The sequence below is a fragment of the Achroia grisella genome, unplaced genomic scaffold (genome assembly GCF_030625045.1).
Source record: "Achroia grisella isolate CSIRO2021 unplaced genomic scaffold, CSIRO_AGI_Agris_v1 utg152, whole genome shotgun sequence".
NCBI classification, from domain to species: Eukaryota; Metazoa; Arthropoda; class Insecta; order Lepidoptera; family Pyralidae; genus Achroia; species Achroia grisella.
In genome coordinates, this window is record NW_026712648.1 from 1,120,285 (window position 1) to 1,145,533 (window position 25,249).

At 30.8% G+C, this 25,249-nt stretch overlaps 1 protein-coding gene across 3 annotated transcripts in view; it reads left to right on the forward strand.

Annotated features, from left to right (window-relative positions):
* Positions 1-25,249, forward strand: part of LOC131840953 (semaphorin-2A) — a 159,216-nt gene that overhangs the window by 87,837 nt on the left and 46,130 nt on the right. For all 3 annotated transcript variants that reach the window (XM_059189174.1, XM_059189172.1, XM_059189173.1), the window contains 3 exons: positions 23,235-23,322; positions 23,883-23,934; positions 24,374-24,436. In XM_059189174.1, coding sequence (XP_059045157.1) covers positions 23,235-23,322; positions 23,883-23,934; positions 24,374-24,436 — 203 coding nt within the window. The remainder of the gene's footprint in view (positions 1-23,234; positions 23,323-23,882; positions 23,935-24,373; positions 24,437-25,249) is intronic.

The following is a 25,249-nucleotide window of genomic DNA, read 5'->3' on the forward strand; positions in this document are numbered from 1 at the left end:
TAATATAAATAAGAATGTCTGTATGTCTGTTTCTTATTTTTTCACGGCTAAATTGCTGACTAGATCTTAAAGAAATTTAATATGAAACTCTATTTTAATGTCAATAAAAATAGGCGATAGTATAATCAGAAATGTGAAAGGGAGTGTGCTTGTCTGTAATCTTCCAGTACGAATAGGTAAAGCTGAATCACGGCATAAAATTATGCATTTAACTTGTATTTAGTATGAAAATCCCTTTCTATTATTTCTTATATCATAGTACTGTATTTTATGATTATGCGAGACATTTAAAAATGCATACCGTAAAGCAATTTGAACAAAACAGTATGATATGAATAGACCTTGTTTCTAGCAACCCAAAATTAATATTTAGTCTGCATGACCTCCCCATTTTGCTGACCAGGCATTTTTTTATGGATACTTTTATCATACTAAAACTACTAAATAACTACTGTTAAAACCTTTAAGAAAAAAAGCTTATTCTTCCTAAAAGGCCAGTAACGCACTTGCAATTCCCTTGGTGTTGCGGTTGCTCATAACCGGCGGTAATGACTTACCGGTATCAGGTGAGCCGCAACCTTGTTTGTCCCCTATATTTTATGCTACAAAAAACAAAAAAGACACAATTAAAACATCCCTGTCGTTAAAATGAATGAATGTAACACTCCATCTTCATATGGAACTATAAAAAATCCATTCTGAATATAATCTCTACCTATACTTAATCTGTATAACAGTAAATTATCTAGTACGTAACCCTCTGCATTTAATTCCTGTAATTTGCATAATTGCAGTTAAGAATTGAATCATTTGATCGGTAAAATTAGTCTCGGACACCCTGTAATCTCGAATAGGTGTTTCACTCACAGTTCTATATCGGTTGTATAGCTTTACCCTAACACTGTCACTGTGCTAATTTCCAACGAATATTAAAATTTCAAATTTAATTAAAGTTCTAGCATTATTTGATTATAATTTGGACGATACATAAATTGACTCGATCATCTTTCCGTACATCCTTGTCACACCATTCTTGCCTCTCAATATTCACATTTCAGTTGTATTTCATCCATCTTTCCCTAAACTCTTATGTGTATGTGTTTCATATATTTCCCAGTTAGGCCTTAACGCATACTACACGTATTATCGCATATCGCAATATGTTTCACTAAATGTGTACTACATAATATAGAGCCCGCACGAACCCGTGGTGGGTTGCGAAATTGGCACCTCGTTCACACTTCAGTAATTATCGACGGCGAAGTTTTCCCGTGAATGGCCGCCATTACCGCCGCGGTGGAACCAAAAGGAACGAGCCGATGCGCTGGTTTCCGTACGATTCTAACTTACCAGTTATTAGTGCTAAAATTACTTCTGAACCTAAATGGTTTTCAAAATGTTATATCTTATACCTTTCAATATATACATCCTTTATTATGTGCATACATATAGACATAACCCATATTCTATCAGAGATATAATATTGGTATTTTATTGTGATGCAATTTTAAAAGTAGGTAATAACATAAAAACCATTTTCAAACAACTTAGTAGAAACAACTTGCTAAAATGTAACAACAGTACAAATTTATTTCAAACACTGTATTTTAAACAAGTTGGATTACACTCATACAAACGAACTTGTTTTACCGTTTATGAAATTATATGTACAATATTTTTTGTTGGTTCTATTTTATTTTATGAATTTAAGTTTATTTGAATAAGTAAATATAATATATATATATATATATATATAATAAATAAATTCTATTTAATATACTAAATAAAATGTTAGGATAATGTGTAAAGTTAAAATTACTTATAGACACAGAGAGTATCCAGCGTTTGAAACGCCCAAGCTGCAATTAATGCGCTAAAAGAGCAACCCCCATGCGGTAAATTCAAACTTATGCCAATTAATTTTAAGATTTTAATCATAGTACTGGCATAGCAATATTATTATGGGTCGTTTAATTTCCTTGCCCTACGTCTTTTGCCTACTCACTAATGCGTTATTGCAAAATTTTAATCAAGGGTATGAGGGAATTATTAAATTATGCCGCCTGTCGTATGCACTCTAGTACTATTATAAATCTTCAGAGTTTGTTTAGGTTGTTTCTAGTTGCCATTTTCCACTACACCGTGTTAAAGTTATGACATGACACCCTCACATTATGCTAATCTATAGAACATTTACTGCCCTAATATTAACTATATATCTACTGAATTATTATTAATATTGTTAATCGGGTCTTTACAGGAATCATTTTATGGTAAATCTACTTTTTTCGTCAATAAGTGTATAGCTACCGTGAGAGCTGTGATTGTTGAGCGGACTGTTGGTGTACAATCAGGTGATAATAGTTGAAAAATATGCAGACAGCTAGTGTAACTTAATCTAAACACGGAGAGAGGCAAATAATATTACACTTTAAAGAATCTATTGAATCATAAACGTCTATTATTATATTAGTATTTTAAATACAGCCACATTTATAATATTATTAAGAAAATAAGTAAAAATAAATTATAAAAGGAAAAAAAATAATTTTTATTATACTTTCATGGACGGGACATTGATAGAAATAAGTGAGTTTGAATTTAATTAGTTAATATATTAATGTGCTAATGATTTCTCGTTATAAAAACTTCATAAACGTACTTGTTCCTCTTACATAAAATAAATGTAAAACTAAATTACATTTAAATGTAGTTACAAAATTTATTGTTCTATATTATACGAACAAGGTTATGATAAAAGTCGTTTATTACTTCAACATGGGACCGCACTCAGTCAATTTACGGAGCCATCCTTCAACCGAAGCAAAAGTAACGTTAGTAGGTGCAGACAGACAGTAATAAACTTCTCTTTACGTGTTTTTGTAGTTTCTTTAGGAATAAACTTACCTAACCTCCCCCCCCCCACCGCCTCTGTCTGAGGTAGAGCAAAGTGCTTCTTTTATAAAAATATCAGTTATGCCCGCGACTGCGCTTATACTATTCTAGACGCCATCTATTGATGACAATCAAACAATACTAATAACTATTATTATATTAATTTAAAAAGTGACAGCTTTCATTAACCAATATTATTCTGATTATTACTATTATTAATACGACTTAATAACATTATATTCTCTCAAAATGTCATATTAAGTCTTTTAGACGTACTTATGTGAAATCTTAACACACAGACAGACAAACAAACTATTGTCGTTTCAAATAAATATATTACGAGTCAGTCGCGATTTTAAGAATTTATAATTGTCCTGGAATATTATATTATATATGTAAAGAAAATTAAGTTGGCTATCTTTGCCAATTGAATCACGTCGAATTGGGCTCGTGTCGACTCAAGATCAAATAATTTCATGAAAATGAACCTGGGGCATATTTAATTAACCCGACCTCCCCTATTAAAGTGTACAAGAATTCCCCAGTTTAACATTAACATTCATCAGGAATTTAATTCGCTAGAAACGGAAAATATTTATTTACAATTTTTCGCAGTTCAGTTCTATTTGCACATTTTCTTATTATTATTTATCTTATTTTCTTAATCTCTTAACTAGGAAAAAAAAAATAATTCATCTTAAAATATATAGAATTTTTTGCCTGACAGAAGTTTTAATTACTCTGTAAGATGTGTGTGTGTTTTATAAACGCTTACTGATCTAAATGTAGTAGATACTCATCAGGTCTCATTCTTTCATGTTACGATATATATATTTGAAAAAAAGAGGAATGAAAGAAAAAAATAAGTTTACTTCATAAACAAAAAATATACAAGAAATTAATATTTAAATACAATTTTTAAATATTTCAAGTCCGTATACGTACGTACGTATAACTACGCTTTCCTTATAAATGTTCTCTTATTAGGTTTTAACAACATATCAAAAGTCAGTTATTGAAATACCGAATCTCTAAATTGAGAAATACTAACTACTTACTGCTACAAATGAAATATTTACTGTCGCATCTAATTTTTACATATTTTTCAAGACCAATCAAAATATTTTATGTTTCAACGTAATTAAGTCGTAATTATAATTCTTATTATATATCGAATTACATTTTTGCTCGCTAACGCTAAATAAGTATAACTATAGATATAATCAAATCCAATATACGTAGAATGCGAAAAGCAAACGCACGAACGTGATCTACTCGAAGCTAACGTCTGCGAAACAGATGGGTATAGAAATTAAGGGCGAATCTAAGCTAATCAAACATTAAGCCGACGGTTTACCTGGGACCCACTAAATAAATACAGCGAGCAAATGAAAAACACCCACGTTCGAACAGTGAGAATTCGTAGGCAATAAATATGCATAGCGCGTCTATGGCACAACCTCTGTGATTAGTCGTGTGGGGTAGGAGAGCCCCCTCACCGCTGATACGGATAGGTGAGTGATAGCGAGGGGGGAACTAAGAAACCCCCCAGTTAATAATGGTACGTGTCTCTGTTGTATCGGCGAAATATCTTGGATATTGCCAATATAGGACGCTCACGTGTGGGCACACTTTTGTTTTTGTCACTGCGTGTGTCATGATATTCTGATATTCAATGAATAACTTATAGAGTTCCATTTCCGTGACACAGATGATTATTGAGAAATAAATTCATCAATCATTCTGATAGTAGGTAGTGATAGTAGGCTTTGGTATATACCTGAAATAGCGGCGTAAAATAAATTTAATAATATAATAATTTAATAATATATATATGTAAAAACCGTAGTAAAACACAAGTATATAATTAAAATACTATTGATATTCAATTAAGTCACTTATATTTTGACAAATGTATATTTTACTAACTACAATTCAGTTCAGAAAACAGATTCAATCCAGACAAAAGGGTAAGACACTAAAATATTGCACTCTCTATATAAATTATTGACACTACATATCTAGAGTATTTTTTATTGTTATAACTCAATGCCTATCTATACTATTATTACAGATTACTATTATCACCTCAGAGACAGCTACATAACTCTGTTGATGTACATTTGTAGGACCATAAAGATTTACAACTAGACAGCAATACTCTCTGAAACAGGTATATGCACTTTATTGCCTCTAACACTGGGATGCATTATATTCGGGAGTTATATGCTCCAGTGAGTTGGTATCCGGTAAAAGAATGGGTCCCAAGGTAAAGGGGAGCTGAGATACTATTACGTTTGATGGTTATACTGTCAGTAACTGTAACATACTAATATTAATCCTATTTCCTTAAAATAAGGACCAAAATCATTGTACTTTGTATGTTAAAAGCATATATTGTAAGTTGGTGCATCGCGTTTTAATATTACAGTTTATTATATTATAGGAAAACGTAAACGTATAATATTGTCATTTCAATATAATATTCTAAATATATATCTAACTTTGAATTTATTATTAATAATATACTAGTAATTGCTATTATCGCTTTTTTTACTACTGGAGGCCTCGGTGGTCTAGCGGTAAACCGCTGCACGCTGTCTTACATCCGATGGCCTCGGGTTCGACTCCTAACACAATGCCAACTTGTGTTTAAGAATATTATTTATAAGTACCCATAACGCAAATAATACTGCTAAGCTGATAGTAGAAGACGCTGTGTGAATTGTGAAGGGTTATTATTATCAATATCTAAAATAATAATTATACAAATCAGTTTTCCGAATTAGGGAAGAGAATTGGGAATATTTGCCAATGTAATATAGTATACCATAAGTACATGAAGGTATACCGTAATTCTAACAATAATACAATTGTGAGATTAAGTGGTTATTCACTCCTGGTAGTGGTTAGATATATTTATTGTTATTTCCTCTGATTGCGCGTGAGGCAACGTTAAAATCAAATTAGAAAACCCGACTCGGTCCTAAACAAATTTCAATTTTCAATTATGACCCCGTAGGAGTGGCAGGAGACCGGACACTCCCTAGAGGTCTAGCTGACTTATTGCTCGCTATCGGCCCCGACGCCTCAATAATGTATTCAGAATAATCGCGCATATTGAATACGCCCACAAGAGACACAATAAATAAGTTTTGACTTGCCAAATTTTAATGCAAACTTTACTAATTGCTAAGCTGATCAATCAATCATGAATTAATGACGTTAATTAGTTGAATCACTAAATATAACTTAAATTAAAAGACATCTTATAGGTATATTAACCGGAAATGTGATCAAATTTAAAACCGTTCAAAATTCAAAGATTACTAAGTACAAAGTTACAAAGATAAAGTTTACCATTGTTAAAGTGTAAAAAAGTATCGTCAGTTTCACCTGTTTCAACCTCCATGCAGCTTTCTAATCTGTGTTTCCGGTATAGGATATATATTAGGCAGTGAAATTACTAGATAAAGGGCATGACGTCTTAGTTCTCTGGAAAGGCAACGCATGATTCACAGGTGTAACATATTAATGTAATAGCACTTGATTTGTTTATTTATGTAGGCGACGGTTACTACTACTGACAGTTAGTTCGCATTTCCAATTACAACAATAAAAATTAAATACACGTTAACATAGTATTAATAAATTAACTACTTTACAAAATATACCATTTCATTAATTTATTTAATTATTGTAATATTTTCTTAGCGTACATACAGTATATAACGTTGCGAAAATACATTTATAATATCATCTATCATATTTATACAGTACGTATTTATATAGAGTACGAATTCTCTTGACACTATCAATCTACTTCTTTATAAAATTATTCGTAATTTAGATTAATTCAAGAATAATAAGAATTATTTCTGTAAAAAACTTCAACGATACCTCAAGGGTCTATACTGTTCTATTCCTGGTAAACTAAAAAATCTTCTTGATAAAAAATCCAAAAGGTTTTTTGATAACCCTAATTATCTTAACCAAAATGACGTTATATTACAATGATTGTATATTGGCATATCGTAAACACTAAAATCATAACCAAATATAAATAGGATATGTTAGATAGTAATTTTAAAGTAAATGAGTCGCGTAAAGCGATCTGACCGCATACGCTATCCGCATATCCAAAATAGTCTTAGTATTCGTAATACGGGAGATAAACTTCATGAAAAACGATTGATGTGGTTTTGGCTACGGAATATGTGACCAAAGGATTTCATTGCTAGGAGATAATTGTTCTCACAAATACCATGATTGCAACCTTGGCCTCACCATAAAATTATTATATTGAAGACCATGAGCCCCGGCAACAGTAATAGAGACTAATACGGTCAAAAACTTGTAACTTTCATAACAAATTGCTTTTATAACCAATTGTTTGGTTAGATTTGTAATTACGTTTATTACGATACGTCACGTTACAATAGTTGCTGTCTCATGCTATATATTGATTTCTTTGGCAATAAAAGAATCAACGCCCACCTTAGTTTTACCATAGACTTTTTCCAGTTCAATGAGCATAAATGGCAATAGGATTCTATTCGGTGGATGACCCCTAATATTTCTTAGGTGCCGTCACTATCTTCCACATTGAAAAGGTGGAAAGATTTACCCGAAACCCTTACGGTCTGTCGGTTAATATTGAAATATTTATTTTTCAATAAACCTTTACAGCGAGACGAGGGTGCGAAATGTCCCCCAGTTAAATTAGCCACTGATTTTCTTCTCTCGCGGTCAAACGAATATAATCCTAATAAATCACATATCGATAAACATAACAATCCTAAAATCGTAGTTTTACCATTAATTTTTCAATTAGATATAATAGTAGATATAGGTGTAAGGATACATCTACCGCAAAAAAAATTGACAGAGAAACTTAATTGAATTCAAATTCAAAAATCATTTATTCATATCATGTAGGACATTTTAGCCACCGCTTATGAACGTTAAGTTTTTACATTATAATTTTTTTTCCTACCGTCCACCCTAGCTGTAAATAACTAAAAGCCTATGATACTCGTATACTTCTGTTAGTTATACTTTCGTAATTATTTGATTGTTATACATAAATAAATTAGCTAAAATGGATCATAATAAAAATGAACGTTAGTATACAAAAATTTTTACATTAATAATATTTAAGAAAGACAATACAATGCTACATTTAGTTAGTACATACCTCTAAAATGTGTAGATATATATTTAATTTACAAAACATCATACATAATCTAGATACATAACAGATGTTTCGAAACGAATAAATCTTAGTTACCTTAACAAACATTAACTACAAAATTGACTAAAAAAATGGTAATAAAAATCTCATTTATTAATAATAAAGTACAATACACAGCCAATAGTTGTATCGGAAAAAGTTCCATTTGAATGAATTGTTACGCAGAAAAAAGCAATAAGGATGGAAGTGAAACGACAGGAGTGCGGTATATAGGGCCAATAAAGGTGTTGGAAGACAAGCAGATTTCAATATCGGGAATATCCATAGTGAACACCGGTGATATCAATAAGCGGCATGATGCTGCGACGAACTGCCGAGGTAGGGGAGACGAGATCGTGCTCTAGAGAGATTGCTGCCGATTACCGCACCCGATTGCCATCATGTAAGTAGTAAGTCCGCAATGTCCCACTACGTCGAGTCACTGTATTATATTTATTACTTTTTTTAAGGCTATAACCAACGCGCAATTTCCAAACCATATTTGTTTTCTATAGATACTATACTATCTAGACTTTTTCTCATTTAGGCTTGGCTGATTTGAATGTAACGTAATAAATAGATAGATCTTTTTATTGATTATTATAAACAAAACTTTTCATCCACAGTCATGGACAAAGTTGCGGAATAGTTAATGTTTACGTTACGAATATATTTGTAATAAAAAAACAATTAGAATCAAAATTAAGTAATATATATATTTTAATACTAAGTAGAAAAATTACACTTTTCGAAACCAACTTAATAGTAACCAAAATATTATTTTATACAGCGTAAAAACTATAAATATTGTAAAGTAATAAATACAAGTTGCGCCACTATTGTAAATGTAATCAGTAGTTAAAATCGAGAGCTTTAAATAATACGCAATAAAGCTTGCTCGACATAATGTTTCAGATACTTTTATGTTCCCCGTGTTGTGCACGAGGCTATTATCGAAACAAAAGGAAACTACAATCTCGAGAGATTGAAAATCAAATAATGCGAACGATCGTAATATAATACCGTTCCTTATTAAGACAGAAATGTAGCATTAGAGGGAAATAAGGCAAATACGAAAATCGGGCCGCGTGTCCTGTGCGAGGGAGGAAAAACGCGACACGGAAAATGTTTATAGAGAGAACAGGGTAAGGGGGTAATGTTCGTAATAAAATTTTATACGCCTTAATATTTCGCCGAACGATGAGTCGCGGCGTGTGTGAAATTATGTACATACGACGGCGGCAGCACGCCAGAATTTACAGCTCTTTCCAAATAAGTGTAGTGTTTTTCTTCACGTAAACAACAATAAAATTTTCAGCATCCTATATCTACTTTCTGCAAATTGTGTGATAAAAAGAAGCCTGTTTTTTTTTTAATACATGCATTATATTCGTTCCACAATTCAGTATTAGAAATATATATTTAATATAACACAGTAGCTTGTATCGAATCTGAACAACATTAAATTTAAATTTGCAGCTTTTATGTACGAAATATTCTTAATTAATATTATACATTCACACTTTACGACATTCATGATGTAATAATACTGCAGTTCTATTTATTTAACTAACTGTCTGAATTATTAAATAGTCTACAAAATAAATTAATCTATATCCTCGTAATAGCGTTGGGTAAACAAATATTCTCTCAAGGCGTCTGCTTGCTATGTACTCGCATAGACATCAATTCACTCAGTGATAATTTATGTAAATGATATTCACATTACCCTGTTTCCTATCCGAAGCCGAGTATACGCTCTGACATGTTTCAGAGCTTGTTTATTGCTATGTTTTGTCTTTATTATCTCATATCTCCTGTCACTATTTTTCCTGGTGTGCCTACACGCCGTTTCAGATTTTATTTGCGACTATGAATTCATTTTTATCACAGCCGGTAAGCTAAAAGTTATCTGATGCAGTCTCAATATAGAAACTAAATATGAACGACGTTGTTAAAATATATTTCAATTTAATACTGTTGGAAGTAAGTGCGTGCTGTGTGAAATCTAAACATATGGCGCAATATTAAATTTACGAAGATTGAAAAACTTAATAACATCTACAATGCGACAGCAGAATCTAGAAGCCAGTTTTATGGTTACTTTAGGAAAGACGTTTCTAACACCGCAGAGCATTTTCTAAATTACCATCGGAAACCTAATAAAGGCTCGGAAGTTTTAAGAGCGCGTTTGCTAAAAATACGGTGTCGCAAAAGTTTTCTTTATTAGTTTCCCCCTTTAATCCGGCCAGGCGTGTCCCAATGTCTTTATGGCGAATTTTCAATCTGAGTCTGGGCGGAAGCCAATAAGAAATCAACTATTTGTTCCCTGATTCCCGTGCATCGGTTCGAGGGGTGCCTCGGTGCTTTACGACTTCTTTTACGATTGGAGATGCATTCGGAATTAGTCTGCTATCGGGCGAGAGCATTTTCATGTACACCCAGATGAATGAAAGGATTACATGACTCAGTTTGCATTAGACGTCTACATAAGTAAATAGCATCTCATAATGCTACATTATATCTAAGATGATATTCATGCAAAACTATTTCCATACAAGTAGCTTTCTATATTAGGGTCTTTTCTATAATTTTTACAATTAAATGAAAATTCCTTTAGATACAATAAATCGGTATTATTCTTGATATGGTAACATTGTTTTTAATTTACTTTTTAGTTTCAATAAAATATTTTATGAAACATTATATATATTTTTCATACTAAAAACGAATATATATTCCACTGGAATTGGACCTATTATTATTTAATACAATACAAATAAAAATATCAACTAAATAATTAAGAGAAATATTTTGGCCGTCAAGCATGGTCCTAACAACTGCAAAATATATAAAAACATTTTGTTTAATATACACTAATTGCTTAACATACTTACAATCTATATAATCAGATTAAAAAAGGTAGTGTCAATTACTCTACAAAAGAAACAATTAGCAGCGGACTGCACTTTCTTCTTTTCAAATCAAATCAGATCAAAACTCATTTTATTCATGTAGAACACACATTTTAGCTTATGAACGTCAAATTTTTGAATTTTTATTTTTTTATTGGCTTGTTGGCAAAATATTATTTAATATTTTGCCTACCATCATTTCCAGTTCAGTATACAGATTCAATTGAGAAGAATTGGCAAGAAACTCAACAATATTTCTTTTTTTTTCAAGCCAGTATATTTTGCGTACTTATGTAGGTGTCTATGTCTAATATTATTTGAAAGTCATTTGAAATTGCAATTTCAAGAAAAGAAATTATGATATATTTCGTTATACTTCGTATAACAAGAGGGATGGGTAAGTGACGGTGTTTCTCGCGTAACGCCCTTCCAGAACTTAATAAAGTGAAGTTAATAAGTACTTAAGGTCGAAATTTGCGTAGGTAATCTGTCAGTTTCACGTGAAACGTTTTGATACAATCTCTCTTTAATATATTTGAACAATTTGCAATGAATTTGATTAATATCTTATCACATATTAATTATAAATATTCTACTCATGTTTGCATCGTACCAGCCACTAATTCATTGAGATGCCTTACCACTAATACATAATAACTCTAACACTAAAATCTGAATCTAATTTCTACGAATCAAATATAATTTCTTTAATAGCTATATTTATTCGTACTTTATTTCTATGAACTTTATATTATTAAAAGAATTAAATTATTCTGTCGACAGATTAATATGTATTATCGATATACCCATTTAAATTGCTATGCAAAAATTCTCCCATCTGCTTTTGCACAAATTATTTTTACGTTCTTGGTAAATAATGCTATAAAATTCCCAATACAGACTAAAAAATACTTTACACAACTGTCTATAATGTATACCGACGGTGTATAAAAATATCTTCATTATTCGAGATGAAGCTAGAGTGTGATGAAGGCTCTACGTTAATACTTTATTACAGTTGCTATAAGATTACTTGGTTTCCTTTTACGACACTTTTAATCGCCACTAAGTTCTATCGAGCCTGCACTAAGCACCAGAGCTAACTCCATAATACTTTTAATTTACTTTTATGAACAATACAATAAGTAAAAGTGTTTAAGTTGTGAAACTTATAATAGTTTGTTATTGCTTATAAAGAGTTTGGTATTATTTTCAAATAATTTATAATGCTTATCCAATTGTATAAGCGAACAAAGAAGGTATTATTACATTATAATGGTCCCAGAATTAGAAATGAAAAGAAAATAGAAATAAAATCTTGGCATGGTATGTCCCTTTATGTATGTATAGGTATTTTCCTATTTTTTAATAGTATGTATTCAGTTATTTATTGAAATTTATAAATAATATGGAATATTGCAAATTGTTTATAACCTTAATTCACTAAAAATAACAATAACTTTACTAATCTGTAATACTACATCAAGAGTTACTACTGTGTAAGCATATTTTGAATATGCTGTACATTTAAGAAGAAGGAGTTAGTACAAGAGGAGACATTTCGAGAGAAATAAGGTATGGGTAGGTTTTATGATAGTAAGGGTAATATTGGCGAAATTGATTTAGTGACTGTATAAGCAATTATGCCGTTTTATAGGGTTCATAAAAGTATCCAAAAAAAGACGAGCAGACACAGTTCGTCGACACATGTGACAGAAAATACACCAGATCTGGTTTAAGAATAATTATTTAATACTTATTCTTATTATGCAACACTAAAAAAAATATTTTTATTTTTATGACACAATGTAACTGATATTAATCCATTAAAATAATTAATTCTATATTATATTTTCACCATATTAGTATATCTATCTTTGTTATGTCGCTATTAACTCAGTGCCAGTAGCCGTCACTCTAATAACCGAGTGTTGGCAAGAATCGTGACTAAAATCTCATAACAGCAGCGAGTTAATTTAGTTTCATATTCGTTTCTAAGGATTATTTGTCCTTCGGAATGTCACTAAATATTTACTCGAGCATTTGTATTTTATAAGAGCTTATTGCCGAAGGCGAGATATTGAAAATGTACCTACGGTAAGAATTCTTTGATCTTTGCTTTTAGTCAAAATGGTTTCGATATTTAATATATTTGTAACATATTTTTTTCAATATACATATGTATATTCCTATTGTTGTTTATATACATTCACAACTATTGATTTTAGATTTTAGTAAGAACTAGTAGCATATTTGAACTTTAAAAAGTGTTTTTGCTTGAAATTAAGTAACTTGACTAATTTTAAGGAAGTTCACAGATAATGAAGGTAACCCAAAGACTTTTAACGTGGTCATAGTATCGCCTATTGGCTTAGTGAAATTAAGATAAAGCTTTCGCTCAAAGAGCATATTACTAACATAGAGCTTATTTCGATCCTGTATATGTACTTTGCACTTATACTATTAGCAACATCAGTTATATTTTTGGTTACAGGTTTTTGTTGTTTTTGTATTTTTGGCTGTAGTAGAAGTCAAATATTGCAAGCTAAAAATGTAAACTAAATATGTTTGCGTCATATACTTTCTAAATTAATATTTTTATATAAATAAACCTTATCGGCCTTATTACAAAAAGATAAACCTGGTTTAGCACTAGTAATAAACCATTCACCAATGTATTCCTTATTACAAAATGAAGTTTATCTCTAAATCGTGATTCGTCTATGGTCTAAAGTTAGACCTGCGATGCCCCTAGTTTAACAGTGGTCTAAATGCAAAAATACAAAATCCATTTTAAAAATTCTATTGTAAGTTGTAGTTTTTGGAAAAATATTTTAACTAAATTAAAAATATATTAACTAAAAAATATTTAAAGCAAATTTTACGACAATAAAAATATATAAAAGACGTTATTTGTTATTTTTTCACTCATTTGACTTTGAAATAGTCACCATTCGAACGATCCAATAAAAATATCTCGCCGTTCCTTTCCTCCGTATAGGACTCCTACTTGTAATTTAAAACTGATTTTCAGCCTAATAGTACAGTAATAAATATTATATATTAATGAAATAGTTATAATGAAGACCTAGATAAATAGAAATAAATATATTTTTAGTTTATACATTTTTCTTTGAACTAATATTATTTTTGATCTTTTCAGTTTTCTGGTAAAATGGAACGTAATTGTACGGTGACAGACATGAGTGACTGATTTCTGTATGGAATACATAATGAACGATTTAACTGTAGTACTAAGTAGTCCTCTGTTAGATCTGGATTCGTAATAATGTTAGGTTTATTCCAAGTATTAACATTAGGAATGGTTTAAACCACGACCATTTAGACCACGTTTCGTCCGAGTTTTAACAGATTTTTTGTAATAAGACCGTATAAGTTTTTTATGCAACACATAAGAATCTAAAGTTAATACTTGGAATAAACCTAACATTATTACGAATCCAGATCTAACGGAGGACTACTTAGTACTACAGTTAAATCGTTCATTATGTATTCCATACAGAAATCAGTCACTCATGTCTGTCACCGTACAATTACGTTCCATTTTACCAGAAAACTGAAAAGATCAAAAATAATATTAGTTCAAAGAAAAATGTATAAACTAAAAATAAATTTATTTCTATTTATCTAGGTCTTCATTATAACTATTTCATTAATATATAATATTTATTAATGTACTATTAGGCTGAAAATCAGTTTTAAATTACAAGTAGGAGTCCTATACGGAGGAAAGGAACGGCGAGATATTTTTATTGGATCGTTCGAATGGTGACTATTTCAAAGTCAAATGAGTGAAAAAATAACAAATAACGTCTTTATATATTTTTATTGTCGTAAAATTTACTTTAAATATTTTTAGTTAATATATTTTTAATTTAGTTAAAATATTTTTCCAAAAACTACAACTTACAATAGAATTTTTAAAATGGAGTTTGTATTTTTGCATTTAGACCACTGTTAAACTAGGGGCATCGCAGGTCTAACTTTAGACCATAGACGAATCACGATTTAGAGATAAACTTCATTTTGTAATAAGGAATACATTGGTGAATGGTTTATTACTAGTGCTAAACCAGGTTTATCTTTTTGTAATAAGGCCGTAAGTGTCTCGTAAGAATATACGTCATAACTCAAATCTGGGCTATGGCATATTTTTACAAGAAACATGGGTTAGTGATGGGACTGTTACTCTTCTACTTTCATAAATATTAATAGTTTATACATCCTTCATCTGGGCCTCAAACTATATCACTTTGTCCATTTGTACTAATTTGGAAAAAAACTATCTACTCCGTAATTAAACTAACACAAAATATTTATTAACATAAAGTCACGTATTAGCCATACTTTTCCTTATATGTCTTCTGTATATTCGAATATTTCAATGGTCAAGAAACATTTCCGTAACATCCTACAAATAGAAAACAAAGTCTTTTTATTAACTCGAATCACGTAAAATATTTAATTTGTGCTTTGTCCGTATTATTGTTAGAGACATAAGCGATAACGCCACGGAACAAACGCCCTGAGGCGAGCGCCGAATTAATCCAATACACGAAGTAGGTATAAGGCTAATGGGGCAAAGTTTCCATGTAAGCCAATTGTGTGCTGTTAATCTAATCGGTACCGTGTACGATATTATGATACAAGCGTTACAATTGCCAAATGAAAAATACGCGGATTTCCTGTCGAGCGTAATCGCACTGTAATCCATCAACTGAACGACGCCTGCTTGCGCCCTATTACGGATTGTCACGATACTAATATATGAGAGACTAGCTGCTACTCGCGACCTTGTCTGTTTTTATTTAAGGAAAAGATGTCCTCATAATGCTATCTATCTTCATGCCAAATTTTATTATGATCCCTTGAGTAATTTAGTCGTGAAAAGGTAGGTAGCAATTAAATAGAAAGACATACTTTCGCTAGCTGTTACCGGCGGCGACTTTATCCGCTTAGACATAAATGTACAAATTTTGATGAAGAATGCTATGCATTCTAAAAAATAGATATAAAATGCTGAATATTAATATGATATCACATACCCTACTTTGTAATGGATTTTCACTGTTACTCATATTATATATAGAGCCCTTAGCTTGCAGCGATAATATGGCTTATGATATCTCCACTTACATGAATACACATATACTTTCATATCAGGTTCTGCCGGCCACATCATTCATGTATGCTGATTGGCTAAAATAAAAATGAATCCATTAAGGCATCAATACGGAACAAACTTTTTTTACATTTATATTGTATTTTGATCGGAATAAATTGTTAAGTTCTATAACGACACCTTTCCGTTATATATGGACGGTGTATTTTTTTGGCTTTCTAATTTAAATGTATACAGTTTTGTACCGAACCCATTCACATGAGCTTGTTTGACGAAGCGTACCAAGCGAATAAGCGTAAGAAAAATCTATATAAACTTGTATCTGTTCCCATACATTTGGATTTTCCATAACCAACATCGTATGTTACTTTGCGTAGAGCCCTAGTTCTGTCTTATCTACAATTACCTCCCATTTTCAGCGCTTGCATTCAGCACTGACCCCAATACGCCAGCTGGTTGTTGTTTGCTACTACGGCAAATTATAATAAATTCCATAAAAATAGAAAGCATGTTGTTTGCTTAAACTATCCTTGACCAAAATAATTTTGTATGATAGGATCTTTGTGACGTGCGCTGGTTTATTATAACTTTCTTCCTTGGAGCTCCAGCTGTGAGGGGTCTGGCGACCTCACTCACTCCCCTGTTCTTTTCACCCCCTCATACTACCCCCGGGCCTGTGTAACTATGTGCTCATGCGATAAAACAATTACCCCAATGAAGTCGCGTTTGCTACCACGTCCATAATTTCATAAACCAAAAATGGCAAAACTTTCATGAACTTACAAATAATGACGACAAACTACACAAATTAAGCCTACATTGCTTTGTTTATTAAGAATGAAGGCTTGGACTGTTTTATTGAACATAATAACGCAGTTATATATTATACATAGTGTAATATATCTTTACATGTATACTATATTATTTGTAACGTTGTCTGTACTTCTAATATGACGTAATATAGTGATATCTGTGTAATATAATTTGATTTTATTTAATATACGTATGAATTAGTTTAATTGAATTGTTATAATAATATAAACAAAGAATAGGAACAAATATAGATTATATTTTGAGTACAACTAAACTATGTTAATTTAGTTTATTCTAGTCAATGAATAGATTAAGTACTAAATTCTGTACTTTTACTAGAAAAAAAGGGAATGTATAATTTTAGAAACGAATATTTTTTTACCACTTAAAGGAAGAATGGTTTTTTTGCCATGGCATTCATAACTTGCCGAGGATGTAGGAAAATGTATAAACTTCAATGGAAACTATTTTAAATAAAATAGGTTTTATAATTTTCAAATTACAAACGTGTAAGTTTTGCAAAAAAATCCGGTTTCATACTTCTACACCTATTTATATAAAACTTAACCCACTAATTTTTGTAATGCTTTTATTTTATCTTAATTATTTCTATAGGTATTTATGTTCGAACTTATTAAACGCTGTGGCACCTACAATATTATAGTGCTAAAGTATAAATATGAATTTAGTATAAATAATCAAGTATAATTCTGACAGAGTATAAATATAATCAAATTAAGAACAAGAATCTATTATCAGATCAACATCAACGCCGTCGTGTACCGTTTAAAATTGCGTGCCTAACTACTGGATCTTGATAGGGCGGCCCTAACTAATTATACTTTTGTTTATTATATACAGCCTCAAATACTGTTTCACTTTTTATATATTTCACTACCTAATACCTGTCCTAAACTTATATTGATTAATTTTAAATATCCTTACCATTACATCAGCGTAAATAAGTATGTGCTATAAATAATTCCACAATCGCATAAAATACAACCAAATGCAATCAAAATGAGTATTTCCTTTTTAAAATCGTCTGATAATCCACACGTCTGATTGGACCAACTGCAACATTGAAAGTGGCATTTATTGACATGCTCTACTAAAAAGTGAGCGATAGTCGGCTATATGCATTGTAGCAAGTTTATTGCGACCGAAACAGTAAATTGCATGATGAAAAATGCACCACGCGGACTATGACGTAATTCTGACAGGAGCCGCATTGAAGAATAATAAATCCGCCGTGATACGAAAAATATTTTTAGTTCCAGTAGGAAGCAGTAGTATCTGAATATAATATTTAATTTTAGTTTCTACTTATTAAATAATCACTATCAGCTAAAAACGATTCGCGTCTCATTGCTGAAAAATTTAATAGAATGATTATTATTATGACGTAGGTCCTACGCGACTTATTATAGTATTTTATTTCAACTTTACATTATCTTACATTAATATATTTGTGCTTAGTTTAAGTCTTTTACAGACAGATATGAATGAAAGTGATGATATATTATATAATTATGATATGCACGTATTTATTTAAAAAAAAAGTATTTTTAGTACCGCTATCAGTTGTTTGATGCTCTTAGTACTTTTCTTAGTTAGAGACAAGATGACACTGCAGGTCCATGATTACACATGTAGAAAAAAATCTAATTAACCGACAAAAACTTTAATACCGCCCTATTTATATCAGGTGTTAAAAAGCTCTATAGAGAACAGTGATGTATATAATGGAATAATATGTAATAAAAATAAAACTAAGTGTTATTGTCTTCCAAAACAGTTTACAGTTTTTCGTTCAAAGATTCTTGTACTAATAATAAACATTTATTGCGACTTATGTCTAATAGAGACTGGCTCGGAATGTTCTCGTATAAAAATTATGGTACCATTAAAATGCATTCACGTCGTATAACTTCAAACAGTTTGAATAAAATAATCCTCGCTAATATAAGGCTCAGGGTTCGCCGTTTATCGTCGATTTTGTTTTTACCAAAAAGCATGTTTCGCTGCTTTGCACCGGCTACTGCCGTTTTTTATCCCCAAAAGAAAAGTAGAGACGTTATTATTTGCGTTTCCCGTTCTATATGTCAGTTCGTGACATTGCGATTTTCAAATAGAGCTATTTAAATTTGACTTTTTTTCTTCGAGTTTTAATTATTCAGGTTTGTTCTTAGTTACGTTTTTCATGAAAATGTATTTAAATCTCTAAAACTTTTCCCTGAATTGAATACCACGGAATATTAATAATAATATTTTGCAATAAAATATAAATAAATTACTACTAAATACTAAACTGACTGAGAACCTCGTACTTTTTTAAATAGATTGGATACAATGTACTTACATAAATCAAAATCTAATATATATTATTTAAATTATTATAAATTATTTAACTATTAATTTGACATTCATATCGTAACTAGCCATTAAATCCGACTTCGTCTGCATAAAATTCATTTCCCCAACTTATCCCTTCCAAAATATTTATTATGATAAAAGATAGCCTATAGTATGCAGTATACATATATTCTTTATTATACAGTGCCGTCATCATACCAAATTTCATTTAAATCCTTTCAACCAGATACACAGATATTCGCAAGTTTCATTTTTCTTTTATGTCCGTATAAAAACAATTGCTAGTGTTATTAAGTCTCTAAAAATAACATTCGATATTATCCAAGACATTCTATCACTGAAAACATTTTTATTCTTCGTCATTACATTATATTTTTTGTTCTCATAATTCCTTTATGGCATTGTATATTGGTATTATATTTTTTCTTTGTTGGGTTATATTGAGCTTAGCTTTCAAGCTCTTTTGCATCCACTTTGATCTTCTCTTAATCTTAAAACTGCTTTCAACATGAAGCTAGCTAATTAACATTATTGTACTAATAAACTTGTTTATAAATTCATAAAATAATTGCTATTAACTCTATATATTTGGTGTCGGTATTATATTCATAAAAACTGATCACTCAATATACATATATTCTTTGTATAAAACGATTAAATCATGAGATGTTTTTTAAATATTAAGTGGCCTATATTTTCGTAATGCATAATACTTCAAACATATTGAAAATAATATTACTTCAACAGATAAAAGGTAGTATTTAAATGTGTACTTCGTAAGATGCGAAATACTGCATTATTCGGGTAACAGACGTGCCTTGCAATTTGGTGATACAAGGTTGCATACGATAGATTCCCAACGGCGTCTGGTCTAGCAATACTGATTTCCGAATCACACACCTGTCCTATTCCCCAGCAACCAATGTTACATTCCATATTCAAACTCCATTTCGCCTCGAAACGGTACAGGTTTTTTATTCCAGTTTCACATTATTGCTAATTTGGCAATCCAAAAAGTATACATATTTAATTTATAATATCACTGTTTTTAAAAGACTATTAATATCTATACCAATCGACTGATGACTGTTATTCTTGTAAAAAGTCAGACATAAAATATATACTTTTTAAATAACTACGTTTTCTTGATAGTTAAATAGTTATTTCTAAAATTTATATATAAAACAAGACGGGTTAATAAAATTATGTAGTTTTTAAATATTTCTATTCTTTTACGTCCTATTTCTATTTATAAAACATACACAGATAACTAAAATAAAGTGGTTTTAACATTTTAAGGTAGGTACTTTCTTTCTCCTCCATTCCCCCTTACATAGGAAGTATTGACGTCTGAGGTCGTTCGTAGAAAATTTCGAATCGAACGTCACCATCGCAAATAGGTGTACACTCTGAAAAGTCTTCCATTCCTAGACTCACTTCCGATTAAATTTTATATACTTGTCTAGTACACGTATTTAGGATGATAAATACCATATTGCAATATAACTCTAACTTTAAATTACTATTTTTAATAACTCTCTACATGATGAAGATCTATGAAATCAATTAGTAGTATTTTCGACCTGAAACGACATTATTTTTTTAAGAAAAGGGCATTATTTCATAAGGACCTGCAATACTCACAATTTCAAAAGGTGTTACAGAATGGGTGAGAATAACTTACCATTATATATTCTACATGATTATTTGTAGTACATTATGAAAACCCTAGATTAGAAGTAGATCTTACATCAATATAAATACATATAACTCAAAGGTGACTGACGTAGTGATCTATCAACGCACAGCCCAAACCACTGGACGGATCGGGCTTAAATTTGGCATGCAGGTAGATGTTATGACGTAGATATCCGCTAAGAAAGGATTTTTATTAATTCTACCCCCAAAGGGATAAAATAGGGGATGAAAGTTTATATGAAACTTTGTCAATTTTAAACCGATCGGGCTGAGACTTTGCATGCATAAAGCTACTATGACGTAGGCATCCCCTAAGAAACGATTTTGTTAAATTCCACCCCTAAGGGGATAAATTAACGCGAGCCAAACCGCGGGCAAAAGCTAGTCATTCTATATTATCTCTACTACCGGAGTAAAATATGGTCCACATATTTATTTATTAAAACTGTAATTCAAACAAACAGAGAATTAACTAGGCGTTGTATATTTGTTCACCTAATTTGCACGAACAAAGCCATAGAATATATTATACATGAGACTTTAGATTGTGAACTCCGTGAATTTATAGTCTGTGTCGCTAGATTTTAAACTGTCGATAAATTGTGAACTGTTCTAAAATGCTTATAATATAAAGTATTATAATAAGACAGAATAATAGATTAGATTAGGATAGATTAGGCACTGAAATTACAGAATAATAAGCATGACATGTTAGTCCTCTGACATGACATGAGTATCACAGATATCACAGATGTCACATTATAACATGATGTCTGTAGTGCTGTTCATGTGTATAGGCGACGATTACCACATACCATCAGATGAGCCAACGGCTTGTTTGCCAGTCTAATTACACAAAATCACTATTTTATCATTTATCAATGTCAAACTACACCAAAAAATATTTATATTTTAAGCAATACATATAGTACAGTTAACAATTTATTGACAGTTTATAGTCTCGTGATGACATGCACCTAATAAAACATTATAACCACAATAATTATTATTTAGTACTTAATATTTACATCACGTCGCGTTTGCAATTTGTTGTTGGTAATTTGGAATACAGAAGTCTGTTCTTATAAAAGTATACAGGGGTTCAGTGCGTGACTCGGCCCCACATCGTCTGCAGACACTAAACAGTAAAACAGGAGCACGCAATAAGGAAACGTGCCTGTCCTAAAATCTTAAATAATAAAATAAGCTAAGATATTACATCGTATTGCACAGCACGGACCATAAAATGGAATAACACTGGACTAATGTGTTTTAAAGTCGTTTTCAACATACTGGTAAAAGGAGATTTATTTTGATGGCCCAGGTTGTCTAGCTATTTAGCTCACCGCCTTATAATGGAAACACATTTACTGAATATGATTTCACGTATGGGTCAGAGTGTAGTCTACGTATATTGTGTATTTACAAATAAAATATATTTATGTATTTGTATCAGTTGTCTAGTTTCCATAACACAAGCTCCTCTTAGCTTGAGACTAGATGTTGTGACATGTCCTGGGTGGTTATAATTATTTTTCAAATATACGTTAACTACGTATTAATTCTATATTTCATGATCAATAAAAAACTAACCTTTAGTTTTAATTACTTTAAAAAAAAAGACAATTGAAAAATACAATGAATAAAAATTAATATTGTTAATAAACTTCAGAAAAAACCTACTAGTTGTAATTATTTTATTTTTCAACTTGATGGATATTTCTAGAGATCTGGAAGGTCTTAAACCACTGTTTTTGTAATTGATAGAGTTTACGTACTTGTATGTGTTTGTCCATAAAAATGTAATACGATTGGTAGTCGAATTTCTTTTTATAGAACTAATTCTACTTATTTACGTTATAGAAGCGAAAATTCCATATACAAAGCCCATTGTCTCTCATTTCTTAGAAAAAAACTTAATTGAATATTTTTATACTATCGATCTTCGGCAATATTGAAGCAATTTTTAAATTTGATAATTCCTAAATTGTCATATATAGATTCATATTTGTCGAGTAATATATACACGTAAAGTAAAAATCAAACTGAGATCCTTGTTTTTTTTTTTGGATGCCTACTAAAATACAATATAATATTTATCAAAATAATTAAATACTTTAAACTCTATATGCAAACTTATTTGGTATCTCTATCTTTGCAGATCACGTTCGGGAATTCTCCTGTGGCACTCTCTACTACAGAACCTTCTTCGTTGACTCCAAACGAGATGCACTCTACGTTGGCGCTATGTAAGTCACTTCTGTCTGTATTTATTCCTAACTTCTGCTAAAACTAAAAAACTAGTTAGTTAATTTTTGAAAAGCTCGTTGTTGTTATTATAATTACGATTAGGTAATTAAATCACAAATCATAAACAAAAGCATAAAAAATATTTAATCCTTTTGACCCGTTCTTTATTATAAAAAGTATTCAGTATTATACTATAAAGAATATTTCATGCATCAAATTCATGTCAACACTGCCATACAATATGATGCATCAAAATATCAGGGCACTTTTTTATTAATATGTTTATTAGTCAATAAAATTATTTTTTAAATATATTATTAACGAATTTCGTCTTCTTTCTTCCTCGCCCAAATAATGCAATAACACACAGATACAGAACTTTATACTACTTATTTGTAATTAATTATTTTCTTAATGTTTATTAATATTGCCAAGTACACAGAACTCAAAATTGTTTAGTTATGTTACAAATAACAATTAGTTTATATTCTATACAAATTAATTTCATGGAAAAATATTATATCTTTTATTTTTCAATTTAATTTTGTTTTTGTTTCAGGGACCGATTATATCGGTTAAATATGAACAATATCAGCTCGTCACATTGTGAAGTGAGTAAATATTTTAGAAATGCTCTTTTTCTTGAATATACTATTTAATAACAGTTACTAGTGTCCTAATGCTGTACTACTTAAACGGAAAGATCAAGGTCTGATCTGATCGTCTGATCGACCGAATTTATATTTCTGCTTGTCTTTCCGATATTTCTACTTTGGTATTTCTATACTAACTACGGACCAATTTAATCCCAAAAACGTTGATAGTTTTGCCTACTACCCCATTGGATTTATATATACCTCGCTAAATAAAGCCATGTTGCTGTTCACGACGACGTCTACAGTTGACAGTTTATATAACTGTGGGATAACAGTCGTGGAAACACATTATATTTATTATGATATTTCAAAGTATATAGAACAGTTTGAATAAAATTAAATTTCTTTAAATAACGGTCAAGTAATTTATTTATTAAACCATTTTTGTTCACAGAGAGATTCAATAAACCTGGAACCAAGTAACGTAGCCCAATGTGTATCAAAAGGAAAGTCAGAGGTTTGTACATGTTTATTATTTTTAATTATCGAATCACACTATACTTAACTTTAATACAAACAATCATAAAAAAGCGAAGGAAAAATACTCTGGGCAATATAAATACAGGACGTAATATCTATGATAATAGCCATAATATATTCCTAAGGCTTATATTTGAAAAACGGATTAGATAATTATATACTTTATTGTAGCAAAAATCACTATCGACATCCAATAACTTTTGATCCTAAAATGTATAGTGAAAAAAAAGTTTATTCAAAATAATAATTGAAGAAATTACCTACTACCTCTTTATTATTTATTTAGACTAGACCAACTAAGATATAACTAATTCGATACAAAGTTCCGTGCTTGTTACATGTTCTATAAAATTATTATTTTATATAATATGAAGTTTAATTAGACGCCGTTTATTTTCCGCGGAATTACTCACAACTAGCACTATTTCCATCAAGGGTTAATCCCATTTTTAACAGTAAGCGACGGGCGGCGGGCATATTTCATGGCGGGAAGCTTAGAGCCGCGCTCTGCTCGCTATATTAAAGCCGTTAATTTTGATTTACAATCGCAACGTAAAAGCAATATTTGTTTTATTTCTCGGCCGCCCTCTCGTCGGGATCGGGGAACGATTACAGCGGTGTTCGCGATCGACCAATTGGATAATGCCTTTCTGCGACGCTCTGAGTGATTCTTGACTCCTCAAACTCGATTACGGTTGATTTTAATTTATTTTTATATATTGAATTTTTGTTAACCGATTTTAGAAAGAATTTCCAATTTCAGCCTTGTTTTATACGTTATGCCATATAT